The following is a 16920-nucleotide window of genomic DNA, read 5'->3' as shown; positions in this document are numbered from 1 at the left end:
ACTGGTCGATGATGACTTTCTCCATGTTTTCCTTCAGCTGGTTTGTGGAGTGCAAGCGTTTCACTGTGCTGTGTAACTTCTTCTCTTGCTCAGACAGTTTCTTACGTAATCTCAGTATTTCTGCTTTCATTCCTTCATCCTAAATTCAGAGATGAAAATACTGTATTAAAGCATCATGTAAATTATTTTAAACACTGTTAATGTTTAAACAATGTTAATGGCTAAATACTTCTGTACAAGAGCTTCCTTGAGCTTCCTTAGAGTATGAAATACTCCTTTGTCCTTCCACCTTCACTTCCCCAATGACAAGAGACTACAGTTCTTAGCTGACTTTTAGTGCAACTAGTTTTTCTGCTAGCCTGAGAAAAGTCTTAACACCAGCACTCATTTTTCTTTTTGAGTTTTCATGCCGCTTTTTCTTTTTTTTGCTCTCAACTGGAAAACATAATGAAGGTTGATGGGACAGGATCAGCAAGCATCCTGTCTGCCAGGTTGAGAACATCCAGCTTCCTTCTCCAGTGCTCTGTTAGTAGTCGAGGCTGCCTTAAACGAAAGGTTGAAAGGCATTGAACAAGTGACTGTCACAGTTTTATTGCAAAATTGTTTGACAGTATCATTATTCAAGGTTCAATTTTTACCACCAATTCCAACCAAGTTATGGTCAGTATCCTGTAAAACAGGACTACAAGTAGCCCTGACTGAGTCTGTTAGTATCACTGATCTGGATTCTTCATGCAAACTTAAGCTTGTACATTTTTCTTCTCGTTGTGCTACCTGTTAAATAATAGCATCTTCTGGAATTCTCCACTAGCATTTAGCTCTGTAGAAGAACTAATTACTCACAACTCCTGTGGGGCTAAACAGAAGGCAGCGAATGCTCAGTATCTTTTAGGAGACATTCTTTCATATGCTGCATTTAAGACATCAGAAGCACTCTACTGTCCTTAAGATGTCCTCGGTATGTTTGGTAAGAAAATCTAGAAAAGATTCTATCAGATTCCAATTAGGTGCTGTACTGGAGGCTCAAACCTCCCACACGAGGTCAGGTTTTCGGACTGATCCAGATCAAGAAGGTTTAGATCAGTATGACAATAAAGCATCAGATGCATCACACGTACACTGAGACACTTTTGTCTGTATCTGTGATATGTTCAGATACTGCAGTCCAGCCCTACATAAAGCTGTCTATACAGATTATATACGAGGATAAAAATGGAAGTATTCACACTTCTCAAGTCAGCCCAAATATGGAGCTGAAACATGAGAGAATTGTACTGCTTTTCTGATTTTACACATTTAAGAACGCTAGAAAATAACAACAGAAATGTTATTAAAATGATACATAAAGTGTTTGCTTTCCTAGAGCTTTATTTTCTTCAGCAATATCCCACTTTCCTTAAGAAAGGCATACAAAAAATCAGGGGAAAAAAATTCAAATTTACTTTAGAGACAGAGTTTGAAATAGTTTCATTGTTGAGTGTTGCTATCATGACAGTACAGATAATTCATTCCTCATTCAGTTTATTTTCATTCATTTGCATAGTGCAATCCCTTTTAGTTAAAACGTTATAAAACTTGTCTTGGGGTTTTGTCACACTTTTAAAAAAGCATCCTATTTTACAGCTTAGGCATCAAAACCGTAAAAGAAAAATGTAGCTCAGATTACATCAAAGTTGCTGAAGTTTCTGTTGTTACTGGTGTCTATATATAATCAAATTGAATTTGCTTCTACAATAGGGAGTCCAAACCTTTTCTCATTGAAATGAAACATTTGCTACCTGCCTAGGTTTCCTGAATATCACGTAACAAGGTTGCAGATTATATCCTTAATATAAAGCATTTTGTAAATAAACAGTATTTTGTAAAGAAAAGTACAATATGATCAGGACAGAAAGCCAGTACACATTCAGCCTTAGCCTTCAGTGATGAGAGCTACTAAAGACTGGGCATCCTGGGTTTGTGATTTTCAAAAGATTGTCCCAGATGGCATGTTCCTAACTCGTGTATGTTCCTTGAACCATTACAACAGTTCAAAAAGGCAAAAATCAAACAAAATGAAACATAATAGTACCTGAGTGCCATGAGTAGTACTGTGTACAGCTTTCATTGGAAGGGAGACTCTCCAGAGAAGTTTCAATAAACGTGCAGCCTCTTCTAAAATCTGCTGTACTGTGTTCGCATTTGCAGAAAAGCTGTGCAGGGATGCCTGGTCTGGTACCTGTATCAAAGGATTAGACACATTATATTTTACATTTTAAAAATTACTAAAATGTAATCTTCATTAATGGCTTAAATCCAGTCGGTATTGCATATTTTAGATGATGTACAGAGCTCTTGTGTGCCACAAAAGCTAATTTGTTAGTTTACAAAGACTGTTGAATTACACATTATCTAAGAATTTGGGGGAGGGAGGGGATATATCCTAATCAATAACCATGATTAATAATAGATTACATTTACTAGATCTGCTATGCCGCATGGTAATAGTTGGCAGCTCTCTCCCTTCTCCATATGCATTTTGTACCATGTTATTTGAAAGTCAAATGATTACAGACATCAGTTTAAGCAATATAGATGTTTCTTCCTTAGCAGACCCTTTAAACTGTTGCATTTAATGCCAAAATAACTATCATGACACACATAAAATGTATTCCTCTGCTGACAGATGAGAAAACCAAATTGAAGGAATTGCACGAATGTGAAATAAAGGAGAGAAAGAATGCAAGGGGAGCAAATGAATTACCGAAACAATGATGATACCAAAGGGGGAAGCGTAGTGAAGGAAAAGCATTTACAATTTCTGCCCACATCCAGCATATCATCTGAATATTATATAGCTTTGTTATCTAACCAGGATCCTCCTGTCACATAAAACGTCCTGTTTGCTACATAGTCTGAAACTTCAGTGATGTAAAGCTTGATAGGGAACTGCAAGTTGTGAAGTTTACTGCTTTTATCTTTACACCACCCGAAGAAGTTAAAAACTTTGACGGATTACTTTTTCAGTCTTTATTAGTATCTTAACTAGGTCATTTGAAAACATACGATACTTCACAGAGTCTTAAGTGTCATTCTGACATCGTTTTACTGTACGCATGTGATACCACAAAATGTACTTCAGAGTTGTTGTGGCTGCATTTTCAATAGCTTTACTATTTATAACTAGAAAATACAAGCATTCTTAAAAATATCTCCAGTTATAGTGATTCAACAGTGTCAATGAGCAGTCTCCATTCCAGCGTTTCATTGGTTTTACACCACTGGCATGTTGTTTGAACCTTCTGATCCAATAGCTGCAGTTTCATATAGAATCATAGAAGCATTTAGGTTGGAAAAGACCTCCTTCTTAGTTCATTATTAGCTGCCATGGACGTATAAGGAATGTTCCTTCCCTTTTGTTAAATTTATAGGTAGATTTGTCTTACTCCATCCACCCCAAATACACTATCAGGCTGTTAACTGTATCCAGATATTAACACCACTAAGTAAGAAAAAGATAGCATAAGTAAACGCTCGTTGTTCTCCTGATTCTAGAGGAAAAGGATGAAATATCTGATATTTTTTTCCTTTGGTATATTATTCAATACAAGGCAAACATTTTATTGCTTTAAGAACCATTATGCTTAATACTACACCAAGAAAGAGCACCATGATTTGACATCACTATGTCACGCATGATGCAGAAAGGATGATACACTATGTCTCAGAAGACAAGATTTGAACAGTTATGAGATATCCAGGTTCCTAGACTAGCTACTGGTATTTCTAAAGTATTCAACTGCTCCCAGGAAGTGGAAAAATATCTAAAAGCTTCCCTAATGTAAAACAACTCTCATTAGCATACATCAATCATTAATGTACTGTTATCACCTGGTGTTACTAGAGGACAAAATACAGGCAAGTGGAGAACTTTATCTGCTATCTTCAATTGTATATTAGATTTCTTTTAACTGTCTCTAATTTCCTCGGTTTATTCCAGCCTTCATTACAAGAGAATTTCCTCAAGTATTTTTATGCTTAGGTTACTGATACATACCCTCACTATAAGCCCTTTCTAAAGCATTTTAGAGATGTATCCGCTTCTTGAGTTTTTTTGTATTTGTTTTATATCATTTCCATTTAACAACTACCTGTTTCCGTAGTAAAAGCAAGTAGTTTCACCTCATTTAAAGTAAAAGTGAGATAGCTTATTAAAGGACCAGAATTAACTAATTTATCCATAGCCTCATTAACCCAGAATCACAAATAGGAGTCTGCATCTAGATGAGACTTTGACTGCCAAGGTTGAGGTGTCCCAACAGAGTTATTCAGTTAACAGTGCCTGCTGCACCATTAACCTGCTTCTTTGTTTTTGTAATCTATACATTTTGCATCTCTAGGTGAAATTCACCATCCTCTAACAGCTTTCACTGCCTTACCTTTATGCCAGGCTCCTGCGCTTTCGTACCAGTGACCTCTCTCAAAGAAATCTCCATTTCTCCCAAAACCTGTTGCCCTTCTGAAATCTGTTTCCGCAGAGCATTATAATCCTCAATCAAGCCAAGAACATGGCGCCCATTTTTGTCTGCCCACATACGATGTCCAGGAACAAGACGAGGGGTACATGCTGTACTGGAAGATGAGGTGCTGTCTAAATCATCTTTAGAGGCTGATTGCGTACCTGGGACAGAAAAACAGTACATACATTTTTTATCCCTATATGTAGAACTATTTAATACAAGACTTCTTTCAAACAACCTGGGACACTGACAGCATGCGTGTGTAAGATACTTTTGGATGTACCTGTTTTTGCTAGCGAAATGCAATGTCCGTGCTTCTGCAGCTCACAAATGTTTCTGCTGGCAGCTGGGCATTTGCAAAGATTTTCTGCGCATCAAAACAGGAGAAGGAAGAGCGTATCAGTAGAAGTTAACATACATTAAAAAATCTTCTTAGCTCTAATTCTGTTCCTCTTTTTGCTGATGCTGCACTTAGAGTCAGGAAGCAGAGAAACACAGCTAGTTTTCTACTACCATGTCATATATTTTCCAGCCTTCACCTACATTCAGTTTTTTTTAGCATCTGTCCAATGTTCAAGACAGCTCCCAAAATCAAGTCACCATGAGAAAATCCAAAATATACTGAAAATATTTTAATCAACTCCACAAGCATGACACTCTCTATCGTGATGACCCTAAGAAGCCATTCCCATATGGAGCACATGAGAGTGCCCAAGCAGGAAGCCCACAGAGAATGGCAGCCACCCATAAAGGTTATCAGCTATGTTCAGCATCTTTCTGACTTGCACATGGTAATTATGTTCACTACATATTTCAGCTGAAGTGTGATTCTTATTGGAAGTGAGATGGTAAAAAAAAAAAACACAAAACCTGTTGTGTCTCACGAGCTCTCCCACCCATTCCCTGATGGTGCTGCTTCGTGTGCTGCATAAGGTCATTTAGGTAGGCATGTGCAGCTGAAGTGCATGGAGTTAAAAAGCCCCATTATTATTCCTTCCCACAATGTGCTGTGTACCAGTACAAACAGTAGGAAGGGAGACTTTATGCTGTACATATGGAAAGCTGTTACTATGCTGAGTACTTCAGCAGCAAGGAAGAGCATTCCTGTGCCCCCTGTTTTCCCTGTACATCTATCTGTCTTGGGATCATAACCTAACCCTTAGCATAAAGAGAACATTTTCCCTGATTTGCTAAAACAGTATCACTTAACAGTGATTGAAATAAAGCTAAAATATTCCTCAAGGCCATAAAGGGGACAACTGATTTATACAAAGACCATTTAGTGCTCTTATTGATCCTTCTTGAGTCACCATAGCAAATGCTATAGAGCTGTGCATGAAAAAAAAAAGAACCTCCAGATAAGCAAAAATTATTGCAATTTAACATAGGCATCCTTCCATCCCAGATACTTTCTGCAAATGCTTTTCTTGAATGAAAAAGAAGTGGCAGTTGGAGGCTTTAAGACAGTACAGTGTGCATTTTACTTCCCCGTGCACTAATAGCTCTAACAGGAAAAGGATTTGAAAGGCTGATGGGCAGCTCCCAAATTGTACAGTTGATGTTGAATAAAGCACTAAGAGCATCTTTAAAGAACAAAGTACAGTTTCTACAGCATAACAAAAGCATGTGTGGCACAGTACCATTCATTCCTGCATAATGCTGAGATTCTTGTTTGAAAAGATAGTTGATATTCACAGCTGACACTGATCCCATTTCCTCCTCCTTTTCTTTTGAAAGCTGTTCCTCTAATTTTTCATGCAAAGTCTTGTTTGTCTCTATGCTTCTTTCAAGCTGTACTCGCAAACTCTGTATTTCAGTCAATAGTTCATGTAAGTCAACTGGATTATTCTGATCTTTTCGAAATTCTTCTGATGCATCACATTTGGGATCTGAGACAATTTCAAAAGAAACAACATCTTCAATAATTAAAATAATATTAGCCATTATCAGAATGCTGAGCAAGTAAATTATAGCCAGCTTTATCCTCAATATTAAGAATTAACTACAAACAGCATTAAGATAATGGTTTGACAAAAAGCACGTCTTAATTGCTTCAACCCTCAAAAGATTTAAAGAGCTGAAAATTATTTTTTACTTTGTCCATAAAAGCTAATAAGTCTCATGCCAAAAGCAAAAATATAATAGCAAGAGAAGGAAGAGGATTTACAAAATTTTTATATTATGCACAGTCTGGGAAAGAAAAAAAAAAGAAAGAAATAGGTGATCTTGGAGTATGGAGGAGGGATAAAGTACAATTGCGAGTTTAATTTTATACACTGCAGAAAAAAAGAAAATAGTGATCACCTGGCAACCACAGCAACAAATCTGAACCTCAAAAAAGCAAGGGCTGCATTTGTCTTTTCATAGAAGGCGGTCAGCACACAAACAATTCCATGTATTCCCCCATGCTGAAATCAAACTGTTCTCCACATAGTGGAAAGGATTCGAGAGCATGAGGTGGGTGCTGCTGCTCTCTCATTACATTACTAGTTCTGCAGGAAAGTAGCTTCTATCCCTGAGCCAGCCTTGGCTTAAAGCCCTATGCCAACAGGGCTGCTCTGCTGCAGCTAGGCATGAAATACAGCGGTGGCAGGGCATATTACTGAAGGTAGAAAGAAGAAAATAATCAACTTTTACAAGAACTTTAAACGGAAAATTAACTCGATCCTGTGTGCAGTACTTAGCAGAGCTCCACTTTTTTTACCTACCCATGCCACCAGCTGCTTGGTGCTCTAACGTCCTTAAAAGCACTAGAAAGAACTCATGTAAGTCTCATTCCTTCCCCTCACCTTCCGTGACAGACAAGTGGGCAGGAAATTATTAAATGTCTTATTCGGAAAGCAGTTCCAGCGCTTCTCTCAAGCCCCAGGGAGAAGACACTACCCTCATATTCAGGCAAGAGAAAGCACAAGCTACCTGAGCAAGCACTACCTGTGAGGAAGGAGCAGCCTGTTTTCAGATGAAAACTAAATACTCAACGTGCCCACCAAGTTTATTCAGCCTGAGCAACTTTTAATATTTGAGCTTAGCTTAGCTAAAAAGGTAAAAGGAACTTGGGTGTGCCTAGTCGGAACATAATCAAGCATTTCAACCTAACAGTTAGATTTCCAAGTAAAAAGCAGCATTTTATCATCAAGTTGTTGCTGTTTCTTTGCACAGCAGACCTGAGCAGAAACAAAGAAATAGTGACCCAGCCGTACTGTCCTTTGACAAGATCTTACTCAGAGGGAAGGGACACATGGGCCAAGACATCCCTTGTGCATTTATACCTGTCCTCTTCCTTTTTGCTTCTTCCAGCTTTTCATAAACCTTGATCTCCGTTCGCAGCGACTGCAGTAACTTCTCATTCTCAGAGAGCTGACGTTGCTTTACATTCATTTCTGTTTGCAACCTGTTAAGTTCCAATAAAATGCTAAGTTAACAGTTGAATTTTTATCCTTTATTTCAAAATCTAGAATCCACTCCCCCTTCCCCCACAATTCTTCCCTTGCCTTTTGAATACATCTATGCACCTCATTAGTGTTAATGGTTATGGCTAAACACATGCATGTCACACTGACAATTTTCTTCCCTGAAAGAATGTCTAAATGTGGACAGAATCAATACCTGTTTAATTCATTACGACTGCTGTAAATTTCACATGTCAGATATTTGGTTTCATCTTCCTTTTTGCCGATTTGTTTTTGCAGCCTTTCATTTTCTTTCTTGATGCATTCATAATCCTCATGAAGATGCTCAATGATTGCATTCTTTTTAGAAAGAGATTCTCTTAACTTTTCATTTTCCTTTTGTTTATCTGAAAGGAGAAGAAACACAAGTTATTTGTAATGCCCACAACCCACTAAAGCGATGCTCTTTAACAAAATCAGCTTTTTTAGAGACTGTCAGAAAATAACAGCTGCTCTTCTGAGTTTTAGGATTTCAGTATTTCAATTTTCTATTGATTTTTGCTAGATGCATTTTCTGTAACAATGCAACACTTAACTCCCAAGATTCACAAAGGGTTCCATAAAAGAGCTCAATAAGTAACTGTGTAGGGCTTCATACGCCAAATGCCCCCACTACCTGGAACTGGTCAGAAGGATGGCATTCAAAAACTAGCGGCAGGAGTTTCCCAAAGAAGGCTGTGAATTTTGCTAATCCTCACAAAATAGTAAATTTGACTTCTCTTTTGGAAGAAAAGAAGTCAGTAGGACTGCTTCAGGGAGCAGAATCCATGCTCCTCTTTGTCCCATAGAAATCCCTCTGTTCTCTCCTTCCCAGCCAACTGTATGGCAGCAGTCCTTTTCTTGGCACAAGCAGTTCCCCCTGTGACAAAGAACTGTTGGTAAGGGCAACTGAGCATATTGGAACAGCTGCAACCAGAGAGGTTTATAAGGACCCTAAATTTTTTTTGTGACCCTACATTCAGTATTAGAAAAGGAAGAGGCACCCTTGGCAAAGAAACAGCAGAGCAGAGTCATTCCGACTCCCAGCTGTTAGAAAATCATTTCCTCATCTTCTATGAAAGGCTATGAAAATGGTAATCCCCATGTGCTGTTGAAAAGGTGCATCCTCAGCCTTTCACTACTAAAGGGCTAAGCTAAGACTAGACAGAAAGCACCTGAGAAGAAAACAAGCAGGAAGTATCTATGCGGCTTTTCTTCTCTAGTGCCTCCAGGAATAAAAGGAAAAGAACTCACAAACTCCAGAGACACTGACATTATTTTAAAACTCAAGGTTGACAATGTGTTATTCACTGTGGTTCTTATAAAATAAAATAAAAAAAGAAACTCTGATATTATCGGATCATATTGTCAGACGTGGAAACAAAAGCAGTAATACATTAACAAAAATCAGATTGTAAACAAAACAATAAGCAACAAGAGGCACTAAAAGAGAGGGCTTTGGAATAGAGGCATGGAGAAAAAAGAATTAAGAAAATGGTAATAAAAGGCAAAGGGAGGAAAAAGAACGTGTAAAAAGAAAGAAATGTAAAAAGAAGGGAAAAATGAAAGCACACATCAAATGGAAAATGCTACGAATAAACAGAAAGAAGAAACATTACTGCTACTCTTTTATCATGTTAACTTCAGTATGAATGCTTACGGTTGAGCACAGAATTTCAGGAGTGGGAAGAATGGAGAAGTCAATTTAATGGACTGTAAATACTTTATTGTTTTCTGATTTGGAATGAGTTGTAGTCTACTCCTGTAAAGCACAGTTTTGCATTTTACCTCTGGATCCTTTTGCTAGCATTGCATTCAGAACTTGATTTTGCTTCCTCAGGAAACGTACTTCAGAAGTCAGAGAATTATCCTGCTCTGAGCCACGGATGAAAATGTTTGCAGAACCTATAAATATATACATAAAAGATGATTTATGAGTCATCTCTAGGTCATTAACGATTAAACTTTCCAGACAAGAACAATTTAAAAAATCACAGAAAAACATGTTATGAAAGTATTTATCCCCTCTGTATTTTGAAGGTTATCCTTACAGACTGAAAGGCAGTTCAGGTTAATGCCAAGTAACCCAACGCCCTGCATCACAAGTACCTCCCATTGCTGGACAGTAATTACCAAAATCGCAAAATTATCCCTGGAAGTCTTTAACTATCAGACAAGAATGCAACAGGACAAAACACAGGAGCATGTTGTGACATTGCTATTCTTTTAAAATCATGCAAACTGTACCAAGGTTCACCCATATTTCTGTATTCCTTGGTTCATACTCTGTTGTATTCACTGAAACCACTGCAGAGGACTGCTAGATTTTACAAATTAATTAACAGTGGGTAATGCTGGAAGTAACAAGCCTGTTTATCCATATGGTACCATGCCAGTTGAGAGCGTAGGGCTGGAGTCACCATCTTTGCCTCTGATTACAACCTGAGAACCCATTTATAATCGCAGAGATGAAGACTTGTACTTTAATTTCAGCTAATTTAAAATTACACAACTGAGCCAGTGTTGATTGACGCAGGGCTTCCATCAATAACCTCGGGGAGGAAAAGGCACCTCCAGAGTGTGACTTCTCTCCAGTGCCTCCAAGAGGAATGCTTGGATTTAATGCCTGACTTTTAGAAACTTCAGGCTGATGAATCCTACTCTGAGTACCTCATTGCACTATTCATATGAATGTAAGTGCTAAATCGTGTATCCATTCAGTCAAATTCCAGCCTAGGTAATCCTCATTACGTACTGTATTTACACTGCTTATCCCCCAGCGGTGTGTACAGTGCATCCTGAGAACTACCATATTCCACTCACAAGGCAACTGCCTCTGAAATGCAAGTCAAGTAATTGCTATTGCCCTTTATAACCTATTTATAGTCAATAAAACACTTCAGGACCCACTGGAATTAACATTACCATTAAAAGTGTTTTTCAGCTGATTGGTTATCCCAGTATCTACAATGCTTTAGTGCTTGAGATAACTGCATGAGTGTCAACTATTTGGTTAATAGAGAAATAACCAGCTGGCAAAAAAATTAGCTGAATGGGTGAGGAGGATGCCTTTCAGCTCTGGCAGTTCAATTCAATTTGATGTGCTGCACTTCCTCTGAATAATCTCATTTTATTGTAATCCCAATTGAAGCTTTTACCAACTACCTAACTGGGATGTAGTGTGCCATGATATGCACCTCTTGTCGTTACTGAAAGACTCAAAGGCTCTAGAAGTCTGGCACTAATGGCATTTTACTATCTATATGTTAAAGAGTTGAGGTAGCTATGTGAACTCAAAAGGCTTTTCCCTTTCAGATTTTAACAAAGCAATTCAACTTGAAGTGGCAAGGCTTGATGGTCTCATCTTGATTCTAATTTAATTTATTGCCCATCACCCAGCTTTATCCTATTTGAAAAGTTATGCTATCACAATCCTACTGAAAGGCTTTAGAATATAACTATTAGTTATCTTACATAATAAGGGATAATGTAGAGCCAGTGGTAATAAGGCCACAATCCTGCAATTTGACCCACTACTGAGACTACTACTTCTGTGCAGAGCCCTGCTGACATCAATTACGCTCTCCATAGATGCAAAGGTCCATCCAAGCAGAGTACAGTGAAGTATCAGGGCCTACAATTGTGAAACACTTGAGTTTTCATTATGTTACGTGCTGAAAAAGTGAGCGCTAAGGAAGCGTACCTCGAAGGGTTCAAACGAAGCACTGACTGAAAGGCAGGCACTACAGAAAATCACAGCATGGAGGAAGGAAGTAAATACTCACTCCCAAACAAAGCAAAACAAACACAAATTCAAGCAGAAGATAAGTGAGGATATATATTAGATACTTACGGGTTAAAGAAAGCAAACAATCCCCCCCTTTTAATGTTAACTGCTGTTAATAACATTTGAAACATAGGAAATTCAAAATTAAACCTTTGATTTTATTTTGATGCCTCACATTTGAAATGATTGAAGCAATTATTTCAGATCTACTTGCACTGCAAATCTCAGCTCTACAGTAATGATGTAGCCATTACCAGCTCTTGTGTCATTTATAGAATACTAGAAGCCCAGAGGCATTTAAATATTTAGAAAATCTACTTAATAAAAATAGCATAGCAAAAATGATGGCTAGGTGTGCGTATATACATACATATAATATTTATCAAATAGACAAGAGTAATTCAACGTATTGACTTTCTTCGAACCAACAACTCAATATCAAATGAATTTAACAGGCTCTCATCAACAATTAAGTACATTACACCTTATTTGTCCTCTTTAAAGGAAAACAGATGAAGGGTAGTAAGTTAAAAGTTAAAAAACTGTTTTGAATGATTATGCCCCAAAGCTAAAATCTCCTTGAACTTCACTTAGGAACTTCTTTTTACACTGAAAGCCAATAAAAAAAAACTATATATATATATATATATTATATAATACAAAAATAAGTAGCATCACTACTAGAGGAGAGAACGCACATATCTGATACCATGAAAGAGATCTTCAAAACTGAGAGAAGCAGAAAGTGCTGAAAGAACACAGTAACAACCAGGAACTGTTGTAACACATACTTGTTTTTTCCTTCCTTTTTGAATTTTTTCCTCCATGCATTGGTAGATGCACTAAGGCAACAAGAAGACAGATGGAAGGCATAAGACAGTTTATAAAGAAAATATACTTTCCCTGCATTAATGGATGCCCTTGCCAGAATCTTTATGAAGCTGTAAAAGAGCTGGAAGTGTTTCAGTGTGGTTATTTCTAGAGCACGGTATGCCTTTCCAGCAGCGTAAATACTTCATGAATGAAATGGATGCTTTTTTATACACCTTTCCATCAGCGTAAATTACTCCTGAAAGCAAACTGCCATTTGTAGGTAGTATCCATTTAAACAACAACAGAAATGGATCACGGGTATGATGTAAAACATAATGAATCTAATGTCAATATTAGTGAAACTGAGTAAGAGGAAAGCATATACGTATTTATTGCCTGCTTCCACTCTGAGTAATATTGCATATTAATCAACTCTCCTATAGGGGGAAATGTGGGAAGGAGAACACGAATAGAGAAAGCAAAGTGTGGGAAAGTATGCCTGGTGCTGTAGGCATGAAAAGGTGCTACAAAACCATCCTTACTGAGAGCCTGGCTACCTTTCCATGAAAGTTCCAAATGCACCACAGAGCTCAGCTTTCAAAGACGCTGAACACTAACAACAGCGAGCAGTGACTCTGAATTTGCATGCCTATTTTTAGTATTTTCATCCACTGCTTCATATTAGAGTTTGGAATGCAAACCAACTCTATGTTAACATTTTCATCAGTTTGTCAGATAATTCTCATTAAAAATGCTCCATGTCATTTTGTGTAGAACATATTTATCACACCAAGCAATTCAAATGACAGAACACCATAGCCTAGGCTCTATGCTCTACTCCAGCTATTTCGCCCCTGTATGGAAACAAAATCTGGCTTTAAAGCAGTCAGAGAAATCCAGAGAAGTCATCTCCACCAGTCCTGTTTACAGAGGCAGTGTACTGTCCACCCTGCATGTACACAGACTAGGGGTAGGACAGCTAATTCCACGGCATTCCTACTTTGTACCAATAGCAGCAACACTGGAGCAAGTCACCTCCTCTACTCATTCTGGGCCTAGACCCAACTGAAATTATGTTGATAAAATTGGCTTCCTCGCCTGCAACTACCCCTGACTGGACATGGCAGAGAATTAAAAGAGGGTGACAACCTAACATCCAAGTCCATTATAACAATAATGACATCCTAAAGGCAAAAGAAAACAGGCTGGTTGCTGATAACTGAACTAGGCGACCTTTCAATTTTCTGGATGAAATTCAACCACAGTATCATCAAATGGCATAAAACTACCTGGTAGCACTGCAGTCCTGTTCTCTTAGCAATATGTGCAATTGTAGGTTTGCAGCTTTGAGGTGGACCTGTATCCCACAGAAGATCTGTGCATCTCTACTGGACACACTGCAAGCAGTGGAGTCAAGGAAGAGGCAGGCACAGGATAAGTGTATTTGGAAGCATGGAAAAGCTGTGCCTGCTGATGAAGCTCAAGACACAGCAGTATTCAGAGAAAGGCATATCATTTCCCAACTGTAAAGGGGTGGGTTTTACTCAAAAAAGGACACAAAACATTTCCTACAGTGTTTACTCCCTCAGGCTTTAAGCAGGAAAGGTGGATTTAACTTATCAGGAAAAAAATTCTTACCTTGATCTAGTTCTTTGTCTATTACTTGTCTCTCAAGCTGTTTCCTCAGTCTCTCGTTGTTTTTTATGGAGTACTCTAAACGTTGTCTCAGGATTCGAATTTCTTGAAGATGCTCCATTAATAACTCTGAATAAACCAAGAGACCACTTCTTATTTAGAGCAAGTGATTGTATTCCTTTCCTCTGTGTACTCCTGTCAAACCTAATGTGCATTAATACTAAAAAATGACATAACTGTTCAAAATGTTAGACGCTAAATATCTGGCTCCATAACAGTTTTTTTTTCCATATAGGGTCCAAACCACACATTCACTGAAAACTACTCCAAACTTTAATTTAAACAATAGTCCAGTTTTAAGGCTTTTTAAGCATCATCTTCCTACAAAACTGTAGCAGATCACAATGTTGTGTAGTTAAAACATTGCCTAGACTTGGGAAGGAATCCTAAGTTCTGCAATACAGCTTCAGTTCAGACTCAGCACAGCAATAGTACACATTTTTCCTTATAACAATAGGAAGCTTACCAGAGTAACTCAGATATAAATTTGACTTTGGCTTACACAATGCATACCTTAATAAATAAATCTGTTCTATCAAGTTTCATTACTGTACCTGTTCCTTCTTGCTTTGCCATTCCACAATTTTTCTTCCACTGGCTGTAAGTTTCAACTTTACTCAGGAACTTATCTGTTCAAACTGTCACTATCTTATTTGTCAGTTTATCCATGTCATACACTCCTGGTTTACTCTGCAATATTTTTTCTCCTGAACAGTACATGCTATCTCAGCTATTAAATTTTCATCACTGCCTATAACAAACTACTGCAAGCATTGCTTGCGTTTAGTGAAACTATCCAGGTCAAACATGACACCGCTTATTAATTATGCAGCACTTACAATTCTCAAGGAAACACAACACTGGCTTTTATAAAATTAGAAAACCTCTCTTTTTCAATGCAATAATCTCTTGACAATTGTCTATTTTTTCCCTCATAACTTGTCTATTTAAAGACCGTCTAGAGTACTGTAAAAGATGATAGTCTAAAACAACAAAGACAAAATATCATAGTTAATTTTGTTTCAAACAGGAGGTAGTTCAAATCGCTGTCATCTCTGTATGCCTTATTACTGAAATTGCAATGATTATGCAAGATACTGGAAAGCTGAAGCAGACAAACATTCTTCATTATTTCTTAATTAGTTCCCTCGTGTCTTATTTATCACATTTTCCCAATATCTAGTGAATCTTCATTGGGAAAAAAAATTACCTGGGGGAAACTTATTTGGCAGAAGCGCCAGTGTGCCACGTTGTCCTTCTCCTAGGTCGTGTCTGTGCTCTGGTGATCCAAGAGATGACTTTTCTGACAAATCAAAGTCAGACAAGCTATGTAGAGCAGATGGTACAGGTGATTCATCCTTAAGTTGCTGGTACATTGTGGTGTTCTTCTCATTCTCCCTTTTGAACAAAACAAAATGTTTTAAATTACAAAAATTATTTTATTGTTTCAGAAGCATGAACTGAGAACACGGTGGCATGCTTACAGGACTCAGGTTAGGGAAGTGACTTTATGTGACCAAATATGACAAAGAACTATGCATCAGTGGTATGTATCAAGTCTGAAATTCAAACCACACTATGTCAGCAGGAATAATCAATAAAACTCAAGCCTAGTGTTCACATTCCAGTGCTAGCTGAGGTCCGCTTTGCATTAAGGGGCCTCAGATTGCCTTAAACAGGCAGCTGAGGATTTCTGTCACACAAAAGAATCCCAGGCTGGCATAAAACCAACATGAGCAGCATAACAACACGGGCTCTCTTCACCTTCACCCTTATGCTACTCTCTTCAGCATGAGGGTGTTTTGAGAATGAAGTTCAACACCACTGTACTCCGGTGATCCTGAGCCAGCCCCAAGGTCACGCAAACAGAAGAACTACCCTTCCTAGCAGCTGCAATTAGGATTATATCTAAATACACACCTTGGTGTATTCTGCACAAGAATGAACGTTTTATGTTTGTTCATGAAAGGAAAAAGCTTGGTAGCATGATGTCTCATCTCAGTATCTCAGCCCTTTGCTAAGAAGTAGCAAAAAAAAGCCCAAGTTTGTTTTCTATGAATATTCTATTAACAGAATGGATATTAATGAAACAGGCAACATAAACAAAGCACTCACCAAAAAGTAAGACAGTTGAAGTTGGACTACAAAATATAGAGCATCCTTACCAATTTATCAAATAACATGGTATTTAGATAACATGGAGTTACACTCTTACCTTTGAGCTAATTCATAAAGTATAGTAACTTCTGCACCTAGTGACTCTTCTGCAAAGCAAAAACATCTGATTAAAAACAGATATTGAGAATAACACTTCTTTCCCCTCCATCTTAAACTATTTATATATAGAATGGTAAATTAATGAGAATTTACAGAAGCCAACAGACACTCAACACATTGTGCATTAATGTCAAATACTGTACGTGAGCAAAACCATTTATGGCACAGCAAGAAAGCCAAACTTTCACTGAGGTTCAAAAAATGTCTAAGGAAGGACTATGCAACATATGTGCCAAGTTTTACAGCCTTAGTGCTTTAGTTAGCACACAGAGGTGAAAAGTTGTGCTATACTGCAAAAGGATTGGGGTACATGTCGCTGCTACTGCATTAAAAATTGCAAAAGAACAATTCCATCTCACTTGGATTTTTTCCATCTGGAGCCACGCTAACCAGTTGTCCTTAAACGGGCATGCACAGGACT

General features: G+C 37.9%; 1 protein-coding gene across 1 annotated transcript in view; it reads right to left on the bottom strand.

Moving 5' to 3' along the window:
- CDK5RAP2 (CDK5 regulatory subunit associated protein 2) overlaps window positions 1-16920 on the bottom strand; it is an 80323-nt gene that overhangs the window by 4388 nt on the left and 59015 nt on the right. Inside the window, 11 exon segments of the mRNA XM_080562511.1 lie at window positions 1-139; window positions 2072-2218; window positions 4419-4660; window positions 4783-4866; window positions 6140-6388; window positions 7769-7890; window positions 8106-8295; window positions 9716-9832; window positions 14166-14291; window positions 15433-15620; window positions 16438-16486. Of these exon segments, the coding sequence (XP_080418637.1) occupies window positions 1-139; window positions 2072-2218; window positions 4419-4660; window positions 4783-4866; window positions 6140-6388; window positions 7769-7890; window positions 8106-8295; window positions 9716-9832; window positions 14166-14291; window positions 15433-15620; window positions 16438-16486 (1653 nt within the window).

The sequence above is a fragment of the Anser brachyrhynchus genome (genome assembly GCF_964034855.1).
Source record: "Anser brachyrhynchus genome assembly, chromosome: 19".
Classification (NCBI taxonomy): Eukaryota; Metazoa; Chordata; class Aves; order Anseriformes; family Anatidae; genus Anser; species Anser brachyrhynchus.
The sequence above is the reverse complement of the archived record's forward strand: the minus strand, read 5'-3'. Positions and strand labels throughout refer to the sequence as shown.